The sequence below is a fragment of the Sceloporus occidentalis genome, unplaced genomic scaffold, assembly GCF_023333645.1.
Source record: "Sceloporus occidentalis isolate IW3139 unplaced genomic scaffold, rSceOcc1.0.p SCAF_1, whole genome shotgun sequence".
NCBI lineage: Eukaryota > Metazoa > Chordata > Lepidosauria > Squamata > Phrynosomatidae > Sceloporus > Sceloporus occidentalis.
In genome coordinates this window covers 15,634,754-15,652,882 of record NW_028316981.1, presented here as the reverse complement: position 1 = coordinate 15,652,882, position 18,129 = coordinate 15,634,754, and the positions used below count along the sequence as shown (strand labels likewise).

General features: G+C 41.4%; 1 protein-coding gene across 1 annotated transcript in view; it reads left to right on the top strand.

Annotated features, from left to right (window-relative positions):
- Window positions 1–18,129, top strand: part of LOC149320927 (choline transporter-like protein 4) — a 49,845-nt gene that overhangs the window by 10,790 nt on the left and 20,926 nt on the right. The window contains exons 2-7 of the mRNA XM_089533711.1: window positions 9,854–9,902; window positions 10,222–10,295; window positions 11,342–11,420; window positions 13,297–13,396; window positions 14,459–14,596; window positions 16,543–16,603. Of these exons, the coding sequence (XP_089389837.1) occupies window positions 9,854–9,902; window positions 10,222–10,295; window positions 11,342–11,420; window positions 13,297–13,396; window positions 14,459–14,596; window positions 16,543–16,603 (501 nt within the window). The remainder of the gene's footprint in view (window positions 1–9,853; window positions 9,903–10,221; window positions 10,296–11,341; window positions 11,421–13,296; window positions 13,397–14,458; window positions 14,597–16,542; window positions 16,604–18,129) is intronic.

Genomic DNA, 18,129 nt, shown 5'->3' with positions numbered 1-18,129 from the left:
AGGACAGAACAATGAGAAGGGAACTTGTAAATGGCAGGACAATCCATGCAAATGCCTCTGGACAATCAAGATTTTCATACCAGCGCTTAATGGAAATGACTGTCCCCCGAACAATTCAGGAATGCTGGAGGCGAGGGGACGATTCCTGACATTTAGGAAGCATGTCAGGCTTACACACACACACACACAAACACACACTTCCTAAATGTTTTACCAGCATTTTACCAGTGCTTACCCACGGTAAGCGCTGGTATGAACATCTTCAATAGGGTTTCGCTTCCAGAGGGAAGCATTTTTCTTTTCTGTACATATGTGAGCCAAGGTCTATCACCATCGCTCCTATCAATGATGGGATTATGCACATTCAGATCTTAATTGATCTATCCTGGCTATGTGCTTTAGCTTTCCCTCATGCTAAGCCAGTCTGACCTCCTTATCTCGTGGCTAGTTTCCTGCACTGGGAAACTTGGCTACATGCCTAAAACATCCCTTTTGATATCAATTTGATTTGAAAAAGAGGAGGGGTGGAGAGGGCCAAACCCTGGGGTAACAACACAATATAGGCATGCTTTAGTTAGCAAAGCCTCTGACAAAGAAGCTCCTTTTTACAACTTCTTTTTATGCCTCCGCCTTTTTTTTCTTCCTTGTTCCCTGTCTAGTTGGATTATTTTTTAGCACCCTAGAGTTGTCACTTGGACTCAAGCGCAGTTCTTGGACATCCTGGCTCAGTAACGATGGTGCCGTCTGTTGTGGGTCATGTCATTGGTGAACTGGTCAGACCAGAAATGTGGGCGTTTTATCTCTGTGCTCAGCCTGGGTACATGAAATGTGAAAGCCATTCCTCTCCAGGGAATGCCTTGAATGCTCTTTGCCCTGCTGTATTCACAGATGTAATGCACTTGCAATTGAAAGCAAGTAAATGACACCAGTGACATTCCTCCTGCCACACTGTATTTATTTATTACACTTTTAACCTGCCAAGGAACCAGAGTTCTCTGGGTGGTAATTATTGTGATTATTCATGCTGGCCATGAAGTAAATGCGGTGTGGCAGAGTTGCCCAGCAGGCACAGATATTGCTCATGGCCATCGGTCTCCCCCCACCCAAACCACACCCAGCCTTTTACGTTGGTGGCCCTTACAATGCCACACTGCAGAGCAAGGGCAGGATAGGGTAACATGTGAGGCCTCTTTGTGCCATGGCAAGCACAAAAACAAATCAAATCAAAACAAAAACACACACTCCAGGTAGCATTGGCAGTACAACGGTTTTCCTTTGTGTGAGCTGAAGGCTGAAGTTTACCCTTGTTCATTTTTCAGGGTTGGTCCAACACATTTTGATTCCTGGAGAGAATTATAGAGGAAACTGGGAGTTGTGGTTCAAAAATAACTTTTTCCAAGCTCTGTTCATTCCACTGAAGCAGCTGACAGATTACAACATGGGACACAATTGTATGGTTAACAAGAACTCCATACCTTCCAATTGTCCCAATTTGGTAGGGACAGCCCCGATTAATCTTCTGTCATCCCACTTCAGTTGCTTTTAAAATGTCCTAGTTTCTCTCTTCTCTTTCTGTTTTCTCATTTGTCTTCAGTTTACTATAATTGCTGCAAACTATGTTCAAAATTCAAAAGCAGCTTGTTCTTCTCTAACTCTGAAGGGGGCAGAGAAGAAGAGAGGGGAGGATCTTGTACTTCCCAGTAGGCTCCAACAAAAACAAACAGCTGCAGCATCTCCTAGCTCATGTCTCCTTCCTCATTCATAGCTTCTGCTTCCTTGTTCAAACTCTGATGTTGCTTGGCCACGCATGTCCCTGTTTGCAACTGTGAAATGTTTGATGGTATGGAACTTTGCCAGATTTGGAAAATAGGAGAACTCTTAGTACAAATCTACCCACCTAAAAAAATGACTACAGGAATCAGGACATTAGCCAGTCTAGTCAAGGGTGAGGAAGGCTGGGGATTGTAGTTCAACAATGTCTGGAGTTGCTCCTACTCCTAGCTTAAAAGACTTGAGACAAACAACAACAACAGCAACACAAAATGAACATGAGAAAAGAAAAGAAGCAAATCAAGGTACTTTTAAAATCAAACTACTTGATGATCAAAGGTGATTTCAAGCAGTGCTTTCAATGTGCAATTGCTTTGCCTCATTTCTGGAATGGTAAGGGCATGCTTCAAAAGCTATTGTCTTATAGTTGGGTTTGCCCGCTATCTTTATTTTTCTTATCAGAGAAAATTTGTTAAGAAGAAAGAATAGCTGTAAAATATGTTTTGATGAGTAGTGCTAGGTGGGTTTGGAAACTCCATCTTCCAGACAGCATGGCCAGAATCTGTCTGTCCATTTGTCTTTCATGCTCTGAACTTCAGTTGGTGGTGGATGAGCTGAAGTCATAAGGAAACAAAAAGCAGAGATAGCCCTTCTCAAATCATTTTTGTGATGAGCCTCAATATCCACCAAACATGTTTTGCTGCCTGAGGCGGATGAGTAACTGCTTCCCTCATATGAAGTCAAAGTGCATGGTATCCAAAGCCAGGCAGGTTATTTTGGTACGTGAGTCAGAAGATCCCGCAAGCACTAAAAATACCATAGTAATAAAGTAGATTATTAACAACTTACTGCTCTTCCTTGACAGGCAGTCTGGAGTGGCCACTGCATTCGCACTGACAGAGTGGCATTTCTCACTGCATCTGAGAGCTGTGGGTTGGCTTAGGGGACAGCCTTCATGGTGCATGTTACTTCAACAAACCAGATTATCACACAGGGTAAAGAACGGAACGCTCCTGTCCTTACTCTGTCCTTATGGCTCAATCATGTGAAGATTTTCAGATGACATCTGCCCTTATCCCGTCCTGAAGTCATCCTTATCACACGATCACAATAAGATTTTCAGACGATGTCACGTTTATCCTGTCCTCTTGTCACTGAAGTGGCATGGCTCTGTCACTGTGTATTAACGGAAACTAGTTTTAATACAATGATGGGGTCACTGACGGGAGAAGGACGGGATAAACACAACATCATCTGAAAAGGACAGGGGAGCTATAAGGACAACTTCAAAACAGGGTAAGGATGGAAGCGATCCCTCCTTACTGCATGTGATAATCTCCAAAGGGAAATATTGGGTTGGTATAGATAGGAAAGTTGGAGAAAGTGCTGCCACTGCTCTGATTACAACATATCCCATCCTGACTTATCATGCCCTCTACAGAACGATAGGGCTATGCTAGGGTTGCCATATTTCACCTCATTGAATCTGGGCATATAATTTGTATACAGTGGGTGCTTGGTATCCACAGTGGTTTGGTTCCATGACTTCCAAAATTAGTGGCTGCTAAAGTCCCATTAAATACAGTTGTAACCTAAAATGGTGTCCCTTATATAAAGTGTCAAAATCGAGGTTTGCTTTTTGAAAATATATATATATATATATATATATATATATATATATATATATAAGCTATGGCTTATTGAATACATGGATGCAGGGTCCGTGGATACGGAGGGCTGACTGCACTATGCAGATTACTATAATTATGCAAATTTAGCACATGAATTGTTCTATATCTTTTTTCTCCCACTGTGTTTTAACCTTCATACCATTTTTACAGTTGCACCTGATCCGAGATGATCAAGAGAGAGAGAGTAATATTTGAAGCACTGGACATGAAACAGAGAGACCCAAGGGCAAATCTCTGATTGGTCATGAGATTTACCATGTCACCCTGGGCCACCACCTGTGGCATCACTAAGGGAATGTGGGGTGTGTGGATTGCACCAGGTGACACCTGAGAAGAAGGGTGACATGGTAGTTCAGTCTTCTTCGCTTTGTGGGGAGGTGGCTGGCAGCCACCCTTTCTCTGCTGCCGAGGAAGACAAGCAGCAGAGAAGGATGGTGAGCATGTCTGCATCCCCACCTTCCCTGATGACTTGACTAGCTTGTCCAAGCTAGCCAAGGCATTGGGGAATGGGGGAGAATGCATGTGTTTGCCTCTCACCTTCCCTGTTGCCTTGGCTGGTCCTTGGGTGGTTGGGAGGGCAAGGCAGGCCACCACCGCCGTACCCCTGGCACCCACATCAGATGACAGCAGTGCTAGGAACACCACTGGTCACCACTTCTCCTCAGCAAACATTTTACAGACCCTTAATTCTTGCACTCTGCTGCTCACACTGTTCATTCTCCCTTCCTTCCAACTCCCTCCCTTCCTTCTTTCCTTCCACTGGAAAGTGCTTGATCTTCCTCCTCTCCTACTCCCTCCTTCTCCTCACCTTGCACCCTTACAATGCACTCCTCTCTTCTTTCTCACACTCCACTGCTTGCACTACTCAGGCCTTGTCTACATGGGTTATTTACTTTGAATTCTTTCTGGATTTGCTGCATCCCCTTTACATGACACAGGGCCAAAACCCCAAATTGGGCACAGACTGTTGATAGCGCCCACACCCAACTCATCCTTTCTTCCCCTTAAGGTAAATTTTAAAACCTTACCTGTTACTCCAGGTTTAGGACTCCCTCGACAGTGATGGCTAGTGACTGCCTTCCCACATGGTCCCTTTGACTGCTTGACGCGTCGTCCAGGGCTACAAATCACTTTGAGATCAGAACAAGGTACCCAACATGGGTAACTTAACCGAGTTCCTTGTTGTGACCTTCAGCAGTGGTGCTGGGTACTGAATGGATATCTCATAGGAAGGCAGCCATCATCGTTGTAGAAAGAGTACAGGCTGGTAACAGGAGGAATTTGAGATCAGAATACTTTGGGGTCATCCCAGAATAACCCTCGCAATGCTTCTCTTGCTTCTTGCACGCCACCACTTGTGCAGTTCACTCTCCCTTCCTTATCCTTTTCCTTGCCTCAACTCCTGCCCTTGCAAAACTTCCCTGCATGGCTTCCTCTCCCTTACCTTGTGCTTGAAAAGCAGAGGCAGACTTTTGTTTCTCACAGAACAGTTTCACAGAAGAATGCTTCCACATTTTGCCCCATATCTCAGCTTCTGCAAGGAGGAGAAAGCTAGCAAAAGCTAGCATGCTAGGCCAGATGAGGACCCAAACAGATGGTATACCTAGAATCTGGGTGAAACGAGGGAAAACGTTGGGTTTGACAACCTTAGGTTCACTCTGGCAACTAACATTTCAGTGTCCTATGGTATATGGCATGGAAGGCAGAGAGACTTTGGGAATGCAAGTTTTATGCGTCATACTGACTGGGGGATTATGGGAGTTCCAAATGGCAAGTTTTCAACTTTCCAAGTTTTTCACTGAAACATCCAAAGCTGATAAAGTGCAGTACAAAATACACAGACAGTCCCAGTAGAAACTGCAAGAAGGAAAAGGAAGGAAAATTATGATGCAGTTTTTACAGTGAATGAGGAACACATTGTAGCCAAAGCAGAGAGTCTGAATTTAAAAAGTAAATAAAATAGAGACAATTCTCAGCCCAGTACTTCGCCAAAAGTGCACTTTGTTACTGTGTGTTCTCAAGTCATTTCTGACTTATGGCGACTCTAAGGTGACTGTATAATGGAGTTTTCTGAGGGCTGAGAATGTGCAACTTGTGTCTCTGAAAAAGTACGAGTCCTATTCTGAGATCAAGTGTCAACCATGTCAGACAGCAGATTTGGGTGTCATGAAAGGAAAGCACGTTGCTAGGTTAATTACTTTGCTCTTATAATTTTACCACTGCCAGAAATGAGAAGAAATGTTTTAGGATTGTCTACTATGGCTATTATGTTCTTGAGGTTAATGTGTTTTTCAAATCAACTCCAACTTTGTTATTGTTTGTTATTGTATGCCTTCAAGTTGTTTCCAACTTATGGTGACCTAAGATGACTCTATCATGGGGTTTCCTTGGCAAATTTCTTCGTATCACTTGCCCAAGATCACCCAATGGGTTGACATTGCCAAGCAGGGATTCAAACCTTGGTATCCAGAGTCATAGGTGAGTCACACTCAAACCACTGGCTCCAGCTGTAAATTGGAGTTGATTTGAAAAACACATTAAACTAAGTTGTTGAGATTAATGTGTTTTTCAGATCAGCACCAATGTACAGTGACTCTATCCTAAGGTTTTCTTGGCAAGATTTATTCGGTGTACCATTGCCTTCCATTTAGGATTAGACAGTAAGACTTGCCCAAAGTTATTCAGTGGATTTCTGAGGATTTGGGCCCTGGTCTCTCCTACTCCAACTCTCCAACCCAGTGGCTTCACTGGAGGGCTGCAGGGGGTGCGGACCACACCGGGCAGAGGGGTGACACCACTGCTCCTCCAGTATCTGCATTTTGACAGAAACAGGCTCTGGCATTCACCTGTATCTCTTTAAAATGGTGAAGAGATGGTGTGAATGGGATGAGGCTCAGTGGGAGGAGAAAGGAGAGGGCCGAGTTTTTTAAATTAAAAATTTCAAATTTCAGAAATTAAATTTTTTAAAAAATTAAAAGTTACATTTTAATTTTCCCCTTAAAAATATCACATTTTACTGAAGAGTCACTTTAGCCACATGACACTATGTATATATAAACACATTTATTCTGTGCATATGATTCCGTAATTTAAAGGCATAATTTTAATTTTGCTAGCTGTTTATGTCACAACGATTGTCATTACATCTGGTGATATATGAGAATTACAATGTAACAGTAACAATAGTACCAAAAAAATTACTAAGGTTTCTGTATGGGATGGGATGAGGTCAGTGGGGGCGGGGGACACCATGACTTACTGCACCAAGTGCCACCAACCTTAGTGATGCCACTGTTTCAACCACTGCGCCCCACTGGCTCACTTTGCCTTGGATACTGGGTGATAGCTTAACTGGAGGGAAACGGCACCATTTTGTTGTTCTGCCTGACACAATTTTGCTAATTTCTTTATGGAATGATAATCCACTGATGACATAATTCCAGGAAGAAATTTGCCATGTACAAATGTGATGTTTTAGAATTCCAGAGCAAAGCACCTGATGTACTTTCTCTCTGAATTTGTTTCCCTGGTGTTTGGTTATTTCCTGTTCGAACGTTTTTATAGCCTCTTGCACTGTCTCCCTGCTTATCTCTTATCTCTGGAAATCGGACTGAATGACTTCACGGTATTAGCATTGTCATTGAACTTGGAGAACGGACATGCAAACACAGAAACACTCATTCCCAACCTAGTGGATTCAATCCACTCTGTTTTGGGACAGCTGAAATTTTTCTTTTTCTTTTCCCCCTTTCTGAAATTACTTCATGTCTACACCAGGGATGGGCAGCCTCCCCAGAGTAGTTCCTAGTTCACAGTGTAAGGCCTATTCACCAGCCCACCTTTATTTTTAAAAACACTTTAAAATATTTATGATAGTAAACATTAACAAAGAAATATACAGTAACCAGCAAAGAAAAGGAGAAAACCAAAACAAAATCCCGGCAATATTGTTGGCCAAACAATACAAGCATTGTTTTTAAATTTATCTCCATCCAAAAATGATCACCCAGTAGTCCTTTTAATTGCATAAATGTATTAAAAAGATGGAATCCAAAATGTTAGTTGCCGTGATGATGGACCATATGATGACTGTTGTTCAGTTATTGATGAACTAAAAGGTCCTGGCTCCTTTTATTTCCCTTTTAGCTATTCAGATTCCACAATACAAAACAAAACAGCTTCATTTATATATTGCTTCATACTGAACTAACAGTGTCTAAGCAGTTTACAACTGTAAGCTAATTGCCCCCAACAATCTGGGTACTCAGTTTTTCTTCTGGGAGAACAACTCCTCCACAAAGTCTAAGCAGTGTTAGAACGGAAAATCTTTCTGTGTATTCCATGTTCTTGCAGTTTCTAACCAATTTCTAACTCTAAACATAGGCTCTTTGTGCAAAACTTTTACTTTCCCCCCTTGAATATTGTTAATAATTTTGGAATGTAGTTCTTGGTGAGTTTGTTTCTTCAAAAAGTCATTTATTCCATATCAAAAATTTACCATTGTTGCACAACAGAATCACATGGAGTCCATTGTTTCCATTGTACCACAACTGCACCAACAATAAATCTATTTCCCCCCTGATGTTCTAGAGCAGCAGTTCTTTACCTGTAGTCTGTGGACCCCTAGGGATCCTCAGTGGTCTCACTGGGGATCCGTGGGACCGCAAGGCATGAGGCTCACAGGCCTCCCTGTCTCTTACTCCAACTATCCACCTGCCCTGCCTCTTTCCGGGGCAGCAGAGGGAAGTCGTACTGCTTTATCACACTAGTGGGCAAACAGGATTTAAACGAGAGTTAAATTAGAGAAAACCAGGAATTGCCTGAAGTTTATCACACGACATTTCCTGGTTTTCTCTAGTTAACTCTTGTTTAAATCCCATTTGCCTGCTAGTGTGATAAGGCACATAGAGGTGGCTGAGACAAATGGTGGGAAGAGAAGCCCTGGTCTGAACGGTTTTAAAACGTGTATGTCTTATTTGTCCTTTTAAGTTGTTGCATATTTTAGTTACAATCGGCCCTCTATATTTGTGGGTTTGGCTTTTGTGGATTTGGTTATTTGTGGGTTTGGTTAATATGTTCTCACTAGGAATCTCTAGATCTTCCAGTGCAACTCTGTGGTCAACTTTGCCAAAAGTCACACTGGAAGACCTACAGATTCCTGGAGAGAACACTTCTCTAGGCATTTGTAGGTCCTCCTGTGGAGTTCTGTAGTCAGCTTCTGGCAGACGTTGACCACAGAGTGGTCCTGGAGGACTTAGAGATTCATAGAGAGATATTCTCTCAGGTAAAAAAAAAAAACAGTGTTTTTTTAATTTGAGATTCTCCCCCCCCCCCCCTCATTTTCACAGGGGTCCTATGCCCCTAACCTCAGTGAACATGGAGGGTCTACTGTAATGCTTTTAAACTGTTTTAATTGTTGAGTTCTTGTTGTTCCCCACCTAGATCCATGGGGAGAGGTGGGTAAGAAATAATAATAATAATAATAATAATAATAATAATAATAATAATGGCTTGCTCGCTTTCATTGCCTCTTTCCCTACTCACCTGACTGCCCTCCCTGCGTCTTTCTACCACATCTGGGGCGCAGGTGGAGGCACTGGGCACAGCAGAGGCAAGGAATCCTGGAAGGCAACCTGGGTGAGCAGTGGAGGGCAGAGCCCCTTCTCTCCCCACTTTGCTAGCCGTTGCTGCTGCCACTTCTGTGCTCTCCAGAAGGATTGCTCATCCTCCCTGCCTCTTTCTCCTGTGTCTTGAATGCATATGGAACAATAGGTAGTTCTAGCCGTCCCATATGGACGTGTCTAGTAAGTACAGTATTTGATGCACCTTATGGTTTTCAATCTTGAGTTAAGTCTTGAGGGCCTGTGGCAACAAAACATCAAGGGGAATCCATTCTACTCAAGTTCTCCCCGGAGAAATCCAGGAGTCCCTTTTCTAGGGGTAACCACAAGTGACCACATGTAACCAGTCGTTACATCTGAAGAACAGGGGAGGACAAGTGACAGTCCTCTGTCTTGAGGTATCCTCTCTTTGAATGGTGGTTCAAATCCAGTTCTGGGTAAGAGATAAAGGAAATCCTAAGAAAGGAGAGCAAATATAGATGTTTTGGTTGCCCATCAAATATTAGTCTCCCCGATAGCAGATTGAGCTGGCACACACAAATCACCTACTAGTCATAGGCTTCCCTGCCCATGGTGAGAAGTGATGTATTTTTTGTTTGAATTAGGAGCACATTTGCATCTATCCATATAAAGTTAGCGCATGAAAATGTTATGCAAGTTTTTGTCCTAGATTTTTTCAATGTGCAAGCAGCCTTTCAACCGAAGGACATGGTAGTTCTGACTTAAGTTTTGTTCTACGTTTTAATCTTCTCTCTCTCGCTCTCTCACCAGGGGAGAAGTGTAAATATGATCCCTCTTTCCGCGGTCCTATCCAGAAAAGGTAATAGCCCATTGTAATATGGAAAGATGAATGGAAAAGAACTTTTTTTTAAAAATTGTTTTTACTTTTGCTAGTTCTGATGCTTGAAAGAAATTTAAGCTCTCCAGGAAGGAGGAGAGTTTAGAAAGGTTACCTTTTGTGCTACAATCCCCCAGACAGTATAACCAGTAGCCATGCTGGCTGGAGAATTTGGAGAGCAGTTTTCCAAAATGTAACTTTTTCAAGCTCTAGTAATGTTGGGGGCGGTAGATCTGAGTGGTGTTGTTAGTAGTAGTGGTGATGTACGTGTGGACTGACCTCACTGTGCCTTTTTTTCTAGGAGCTGCACAGATATTATTTGCTGTGTCCTTTTCACGGTTTTTATCGCTGGTTACATTGTAGTGGGAATTGTGGGTAAGTAGCATTGAAAATGTCACAGCTTAGAGATAAGGCCAGGTCCGTCAGTCAATTATTTATTTATTGTGTTTGACTAAAAGTCATTACGCATTTTTGAAATTCACTAAAATCTATTCAAAATATACATACAAACACATACATGTACATCCTAGCAAAAAGTCAGATTGCTAAATCTGCCGCACAAAATGTAACAATATATTTCAAATACTTTTACCAGCCTTAGCAAATAAGGCTGCGTTATGTGTGACATATGGATCACAGTCTGATAGCAACCATCATGGTTTTTCGTCAGAGTTCTCACCCTGTAAGGAAACCAAAATCTAACCCAAGGATCTCTTTCTGGGGTTTTGGTTAAGATGGCAATAGAATCAATTGTATGAAACATCTTCTACCTCTCCCACACTACAAATGCGGAGACTTCAGTTTCTTCGAACATTTCTATATCTGCTATCCAAAACACATGTTGGCATAGTTAAGATAAGATAAGGTCAGGTGAGAATGGTGGAGTCAAGCTGGGATATTTGACAGCCTGCTTTCCCTTTAACAGGAAATAAGAACCAAGGAAACTATTATGCTTTCACAGTAGGGAAGCCCAGCCATGCAAAATACATATGATCGGTGAATTTACAAAAATAGTTTTATTTGCATGAACTTAATTCTGAAAGCAAATTATCTCCCAGCACTGGCAGAAGTGAAGAGCAATCAAAGCAGTGTCAAACTGCATTATTTCTACAGTGCAGATGCAGCCATGGTCTCAAAGCACTGGTTTTTCCCTTGTGAATAACCAATGCAAACAATAGCAATATTCAAAAGGGGTGGAAGAGCTTATAATTTGTAATGTTCTAAGATCATTTTGGAGAAGAGTCTAATTCTTTCTGGATGATTTTAAATATGTTCATAAGACGTATATGTGCTGTTCGCAACCTTTCCATGTCGCTCTCCAGGCTTAGCCTGACACTAACCAGTACCTCACACTGCAACTCTTGCATAACATTTTAAGTGTATACTAATTTTCTTTTCTCTCTCTCCTCTCTTTATCTTAGCCTGGGTTTATGGTGACCCTCGGCAGGTTATTTATCCCAGGAATTCAACTGGATCCTATTGTGGAATTGGTGTCAACCGGTGGGTTTTGGGGAGAGGAAGGGGAACCAGAGGAAGTGGCTCTGGACTTTATCACACGGGGGAAATCGGGGGATTCAGTAGGCATTATCCAGGGAATGTTGTGTTATTGTGGCTAAGATTATCACACACATCACAATTAGAGAGGGCTTGTCCTGGGAATAAACAAGGAATAACCAGCAACAAGTAATTCGTGGGATTTCTCCGTGAATGATTTGTTTGCTGGTTATTCCCATGTGATAGAGACCTCTGTTTCTGCAGGGAGCAGCTTTAATGATTTCCCAAAGATGAGAGTGGCTTTGCTTATATAGCTTGGCCTGGTCGGTTGGAATCTCATTTTCTTTCTCCTGCTTTTTTGTCATCACTTTCCCTGCTTTTTTTTTCTTTTTGCTCCCATTTTCCCTTTTACTTCCCCCAACTTTTCTGTTTTGTCTATGGTCTTCTCTTTTGTGTAACGTGCTGTTGCAGCTCTCTTGTTGTTGTGTGCCTTCAAGTAATTTCTGATTCACTCAGGCAGCTCTATCATGGGGCTTTCTTGGCAAGATTTGCTTTTGCCTTCCGCTGAGGCTGAGAGTGTGATTTGTCCAAGATCACCGAATGCTTTTCATGGCTAAGCTGGGAATCGAACTCTGGTCCCCAGAGTCATAGTCCAACACTAAAACCATTGCACCACACTGGCTTTATTTCAACTCTCTATCACACCATTTAAATTACATTTTTGTGTTCCTACCTATATGGGTCTTTTCTTTACATGGCTGGATGGCACGGAATTCATGTTTTTTCTCAGCGGTTTTTAATGGCTGTTGACCAGACCTTGGAGGAATTACATTTTGGACATCATCTCCCAGAATCCCACTGTTAGCATAGCCACTGGGGGGAATTCTGGTCCCCAAAGTAACTTTTCTAAGCTGTGGTGTTAGCACATGGTGTTTTCCTCAACTAAAGAAAAGAGAGGTCAGGGAGGTGGGTTGAGCCACAGTACATGAGAAGTGCAAGTGAAGTTACCTTTTGATTGTATCACCCTACACTGTTACAGCACTATTATTCCACTTTAACTGTCGTGGCTGCTTCCTGTGGCATTCTGGGGTTTGTAGTTTAGTGAAGCCTAAGAGGTCTCTGACTGAGAATCTTTTATAGCCCTCCTTTAATGACGAATCCCAGGATTCCAAAGGAGACAGCATAGCAGTTAAAATGGAATAATAGCACAATAAGAAGGTCATGTGTTACAGTATTGTCATATTAGCTGTGTCCTGTGGAATCCTGGGACATGTAGTTTGGGCAGATGCTAGAGATCGCTGCCTGAGAATTCTATATGCTCCTCCCCAAACTGCAAATCCCAGAATTTCATAGGATGCGGTCAAAGTAGAGTCAAAGTGCTGTAACTGTATAGTGTGAATGGGATCCTTGGAAAACATTCCCCTGATTCCACCAAAGCTGCTGTTATCTCTAGGAGGGAGCCTCCATTGGAATTTGGCATCTGTTCTTACTGACATCACCTTACTGACATCACCATCCTTGAGGTTTTGCTTTGACCCCATGTGGGACTTTAAGTTTCAATCTGTTCCCCAATTTCCTACATTTTGGAGGGAGGATGGGAGTGGTATTTCTGAACTTTAAATTTACAGTTGGTCTTTGTTATCCACTGGGGTTTGGTTCTAGGATCCCCCATGGATAACAAAATCCATGGATGCTCAAGTCCCATTAAATACATGGGCATAGCAAAATGGTCTCCCCTCTATATAATGGCAAAATCAAGATTTGGTATTTGGAATTTATATTTTTTAAAAATGTTTTCAAGCCATGGATGCTTGAATCTGTGGATAAAAAAACTGTGGATAAGGAGGGCCAACTGTATTTATCTTGCTCTCTCTGTTTGCAGCAACAAACCTTTCTTGCTGTACTTCAACATTATCAAATGTGCCACGGGTCTGAATGTCCTCGCAGCGGCAATGAATGGATTGCAGTGCCCTACGACGCAGGTAAGATACAGGTCGGGTAGGGAACACAAGACTCATGAGCCACTGACTGTTTTTGTAGCTTACCATCATCATCATTTCTCTCCATTTCAGTGTCTACCAGATGTTGCTGATTCCCATTTTGGATCCCCAGTGATTCAGATTCTATTCAAGAACCTAGGAATCAATGAGGTGTCAATCAGATAATGAGGCATGTTCCAGTAATGTCAGTTTTTGTAATTGTGCTGTTGTGATTCTATTACAGAAAGTGACACTACTTGAAAACATACTACATGATCTGACGATGTCCCAACTAACTCCTATATTCCCAACTAACTCCTGAATTATCTGCTCCTGTAATGATGTTTGATCGTGTTTTAGCTAGGGGGTTTTATTGATGTTTTTATTGGTCTTAAATTAGGAATGAATGATGGCTTTTATGATGTTGTATGGTTTTATCTTGGGGGGTTCCTATGTTACATAATGCATTGTTATTGTTTTGTTATTATTGTTAACCGCCGTGATCATTGGAACGGCGGTATATAAATAAACCTTCATTCATTCATTCATTCATTCATTCATTCATTCATTCATATTCTGTATGATCCTATAATCATAATCATAGAGGTGCTATTTTTAATACACACTTCATGTGTCTTAAATTTTGTTAATGTCTTAAAAGCAGTGTTTTAATTAAATGTATATAGAGAGAGTTATTACGATCAAGTGATCAAACATCACAAACATCAATCAACAAACATCAAAGTTGATATTTTTTTAGTCTGTTAAATTTATGGTTTAATGCTTTCCTGTGTCTGAAACAGCTCCATGAGAAATAGAAATTCAGTAAACAAAGTCTAGTCTAGTTCAGGATCCAGGCAGCCTTCATTTGGTGTTCTGCTAGTGGTTGTGGTGATAGAGCACAATAAAAGTAAAACCCACCATAGCTTTGTGCCATTTTGTCATGGTTTGGGCAATTTGGGGGCAATCTTTTCCTATGGAGTTTCAGGGTCTCTGAAAAGAAGCTCAAGACTACATACTTTCCCCATTCCAACCATGTTTATTTCACATTCTTCTTTTCTCCAGATTTGTGTCTCATCCTGTACAGAAAAATTCTGGGCCGTGCCTCCAAGTGTCTTTGTTGCTGCCATTTCTGAGCCTCCTTCAAAAATATGGAACCAGATGTTGTGCCAGCCACGTATTGACCTTCAGAAAACCAGCCTGGTGTGTTGGGGGAGCAGTTTGCACTTTTGGCTACGCTGCCTTGGATCTTTGCCCTCCCTTAACCTTACTGACATCACCATCCTTGAGGTTTTGCTTTGACCCCATGTGGGACTTTAAGTTTCAATAAGGATGCTTTGGGACTTAAAATTTCCCAATGCTTTGACCCTATGTGGGACTTAAAATTACAGTAAGGATCTTGGGTGCTTTGATAGTACCTTCCTGCATGGCAAAATTTGGTTGGACTTGATGGCCCTTGAGGTCTTTTCCAAATCTATGATTCAATGAAATACTCAGAGGAATTTTTTTTTTAAATGTCACCAAACCCCATTATTCAGTCTTGATTTGGAAATAACTTTCCAAGGCGGAATAAAAGGTTTTGGTAATAGCTGAGGATGAGTTCTGATGATAGTCATAGGACTTTATCACATAGAGTAAAATTGGAAGTTTAAATGGGGTTTATCCCATGAAAATTGTGCAATTACTATTAAATCGCAATTAAGATTTTCAGACACAACACAATAAAAGAGCTATTATCCCGGGAATAAACAGGGAATAACCAGGCAATAAACAGCAAGAAAGCACTTTTGGGATTTTGCTGTGAATGATTTGTTGCTGTTTATTGCCTGGTTATTCGTGGATTAATAGCAATTTAATAGCTTTTCAATGCGACGTAATTAGAAAAGCTTTATCACAATTGCACAATATTCATGGGATATTCCCAGGATAATGGCCATTTAATTGCAATGTTGTGTGAAAATCTTAATTGTGAATGTGCAATTTTCACAGGATAATCCCTGTTTATACTTCCAATTGTCCCCATGTGATAAAGTCCATAGAGTTGGAAGGGACTTCAAAGGCCATCTAGTCCAACTCCATCCTACCATGCAGGAAACAACAATCAGATGGCCCTCCAGCCTCCGTTTAAAGACCTCAAAAAGAAGGAGACTCCACTGCTTTCTAAGGCAGCATCTTCCACTATCAAACAGCTCTTACTGTCAGGAACTTCCTAATGTTGAGTTGGAATCTTTTTTTCCTGCACTTCACACCCATTGCTCCATCTCCTATTCTCTGGAGCAGTAGAAAACAAGATTGCTCCATCTTCAATATGACATCCATTTATTTAGTCCTATATTTAGTTTTATATTGGTTAATGCTAACAAAACCAAAAACCAGAATGGTTTAAACAGCAACAAAAAATTGTGTTTGTTTTTTAAACTATTTATTCCTCCCATCCCTGGTTTGGTTCCAGTTCTGGAGGAATTTAACCATCTGGGTTCACCATTAAATTTAACTTCTTGAGGTTACTGTAAATGGAATAATCCTATTGGTACAATCAGGGGAAGGCAATGGCAAACTTACTCTGAACAACTCTTCCCAAGAAGACCCCAGGATAGGGTCGCCATAAGTTGGGAAGAACTTGAAGACACACCACTACAACAACTAACAGTTCAATGTAATACACCACAACAAACAGTTCAATGCAATGCATTCTAATCCAGGTATTCATATCTCTGAGGCTTTCCTAGCACCATTGTCTTTTGTGGATTTTCCTAGTTAGATGAGGTATAAAATAAAGATCCAGATGTTTTGGATGCGGCACAAAAATAACAGCTTATGCTACCATGTGTGTGTATGCTTGGCAAGTTATAGCTACCCCATGAATTTCATAGGGTTTTCTTAGGCAGGGAATACTCAGAGGTAGTTTTTGCCAGTTCCTTCCTCTGAAACAGAGCCTACAGCACCTGGGATTCATTGGTCTCCCATCCAGGTACTAATCAGGATTGATCCTGCTTAGCTTCCAAGATCAGGTGGGATCTGGTGCCTTTAGGGCATGCAGGCTCATAACTTCTGTGACACCAGTTGTATACTTTCCTATGGTCTTCTCTGCAGAAGTGGCATTCCTATCTGCACCAGCAAACCAGATAAACTTTTCATTTTCTTCCCAGACTGCAAAAGAAATTCTCAACAGAGGACTTTGTCCTGAATACACGCTCCCAACTAAACCAAGTAAGTGCTGACTGCAGCCACAGCGAGTTTTTCAGGGATTGCCAGCTCCAGATCCATCCTGCTAATGCTTTTGCTAGCTTTTTAAAAAAATGCTGTTAGGTACTATTCTTCCCTTCTTCTGTGAGCTGCAAATGGAAAAGCAGCACTCATAGAAATCTGTTTTCTATAACTTTTAAAGCTGGGGTGGGCAACCTCCCCAAGTCCAGGGGCAATCTTGCCCTCCTGGAAACCAATATGGGCCATTCTCTTTCACAGAGAGACATGTACAAGAACATGCACACACTTAAAATTGTTTGGTTTGCAGTTTTACAAAACTGAAAGTGACCAGAAATTACACTCATCCCTCCATCTCCACAGATTTTTTTTATCCACAGATTCAAACATCCGTGCCTTGAAAATATTCAAAAATAATATATATTCCAAAAAGTAAAGCTTGATTTTGCCATTTTATATAAAGGACACCATTTTACTATGCCGTTGTATATAATGGGACTTGAGCATCCATGGATTTTGGTTTCCATGGGGGGAGTCCTGAAACCAAACCCCAGTAGATTGCAAGGACCCACTGTATTTTATGATTATATTTATTTACTTTATTTGTATGCCACCTTTCTTCCACACTGGGACCCAAGGTGGCTTCCACAACAACAAATTTAAAAAAATTACAAAAAAATTAAAACCAATTTAAAAACATCATATTAGTATAAAAATTCACTGGAGAGTGGAATAGATATATATTAAACACACAGAGAGAGCAAGCCAGTGTGGTGTAGTGGTCTGACCATTGGACTGTGGGGACCAAAGTTCGGATCCCAGCCTGGCCATAGAAACCCACTGGATGACCTTGGGCAAGTGACACACTCTCAGCCCCAGAAAACCCTGTAATAGGGTCGCCATGTCAGAAATGACTTGAAAGCATACATCACTACCACTGCCAACAACACCAGCACTAACAAAAGTATACATACATAAACACACACACTAAAACCAAGTCCTTCTTGCCTTAGAGGAGAGATGCTGTTCCTGCAGGCTTCCAGGAACAGCATCTTTACATTCTTCTTCATTTCCCAGAGATGTCTGTCATGCTCTGTTCCAGTAGGAATAAGAGAGCAAGAGGTTATTTGAGATGTTTTGAGTTTTCTGGACCCTTTGAGAAGAACATCTTTATTATATATGATTGTGGTTGTACATGTAAGTTCTAGGTGCTTGTGTGTTTTCTCCTGATATAATTATGTACAGTACTCAGTAATTGAGACAAGATGGAATCAGTTCAGCTACAGCCAGACTTAGACTGCATCTGTGTTGCAGAAATTATGCAGGCTGACACCACTTTAACTGTCATGGCTCTATCCTATGGAATCCTGGGATCTGTACTTTGTTGTGATACCAGAGCATTATGACAGAGAAGGCTAAATCTGTCACAGGACAATAAATCCAATAATTCCAAACAGCTTTGAATCCCATTTTGGAAGAAAGACATATATATATAAATAATAATTCCATATCATTTAGCCATGCTAGTTAAA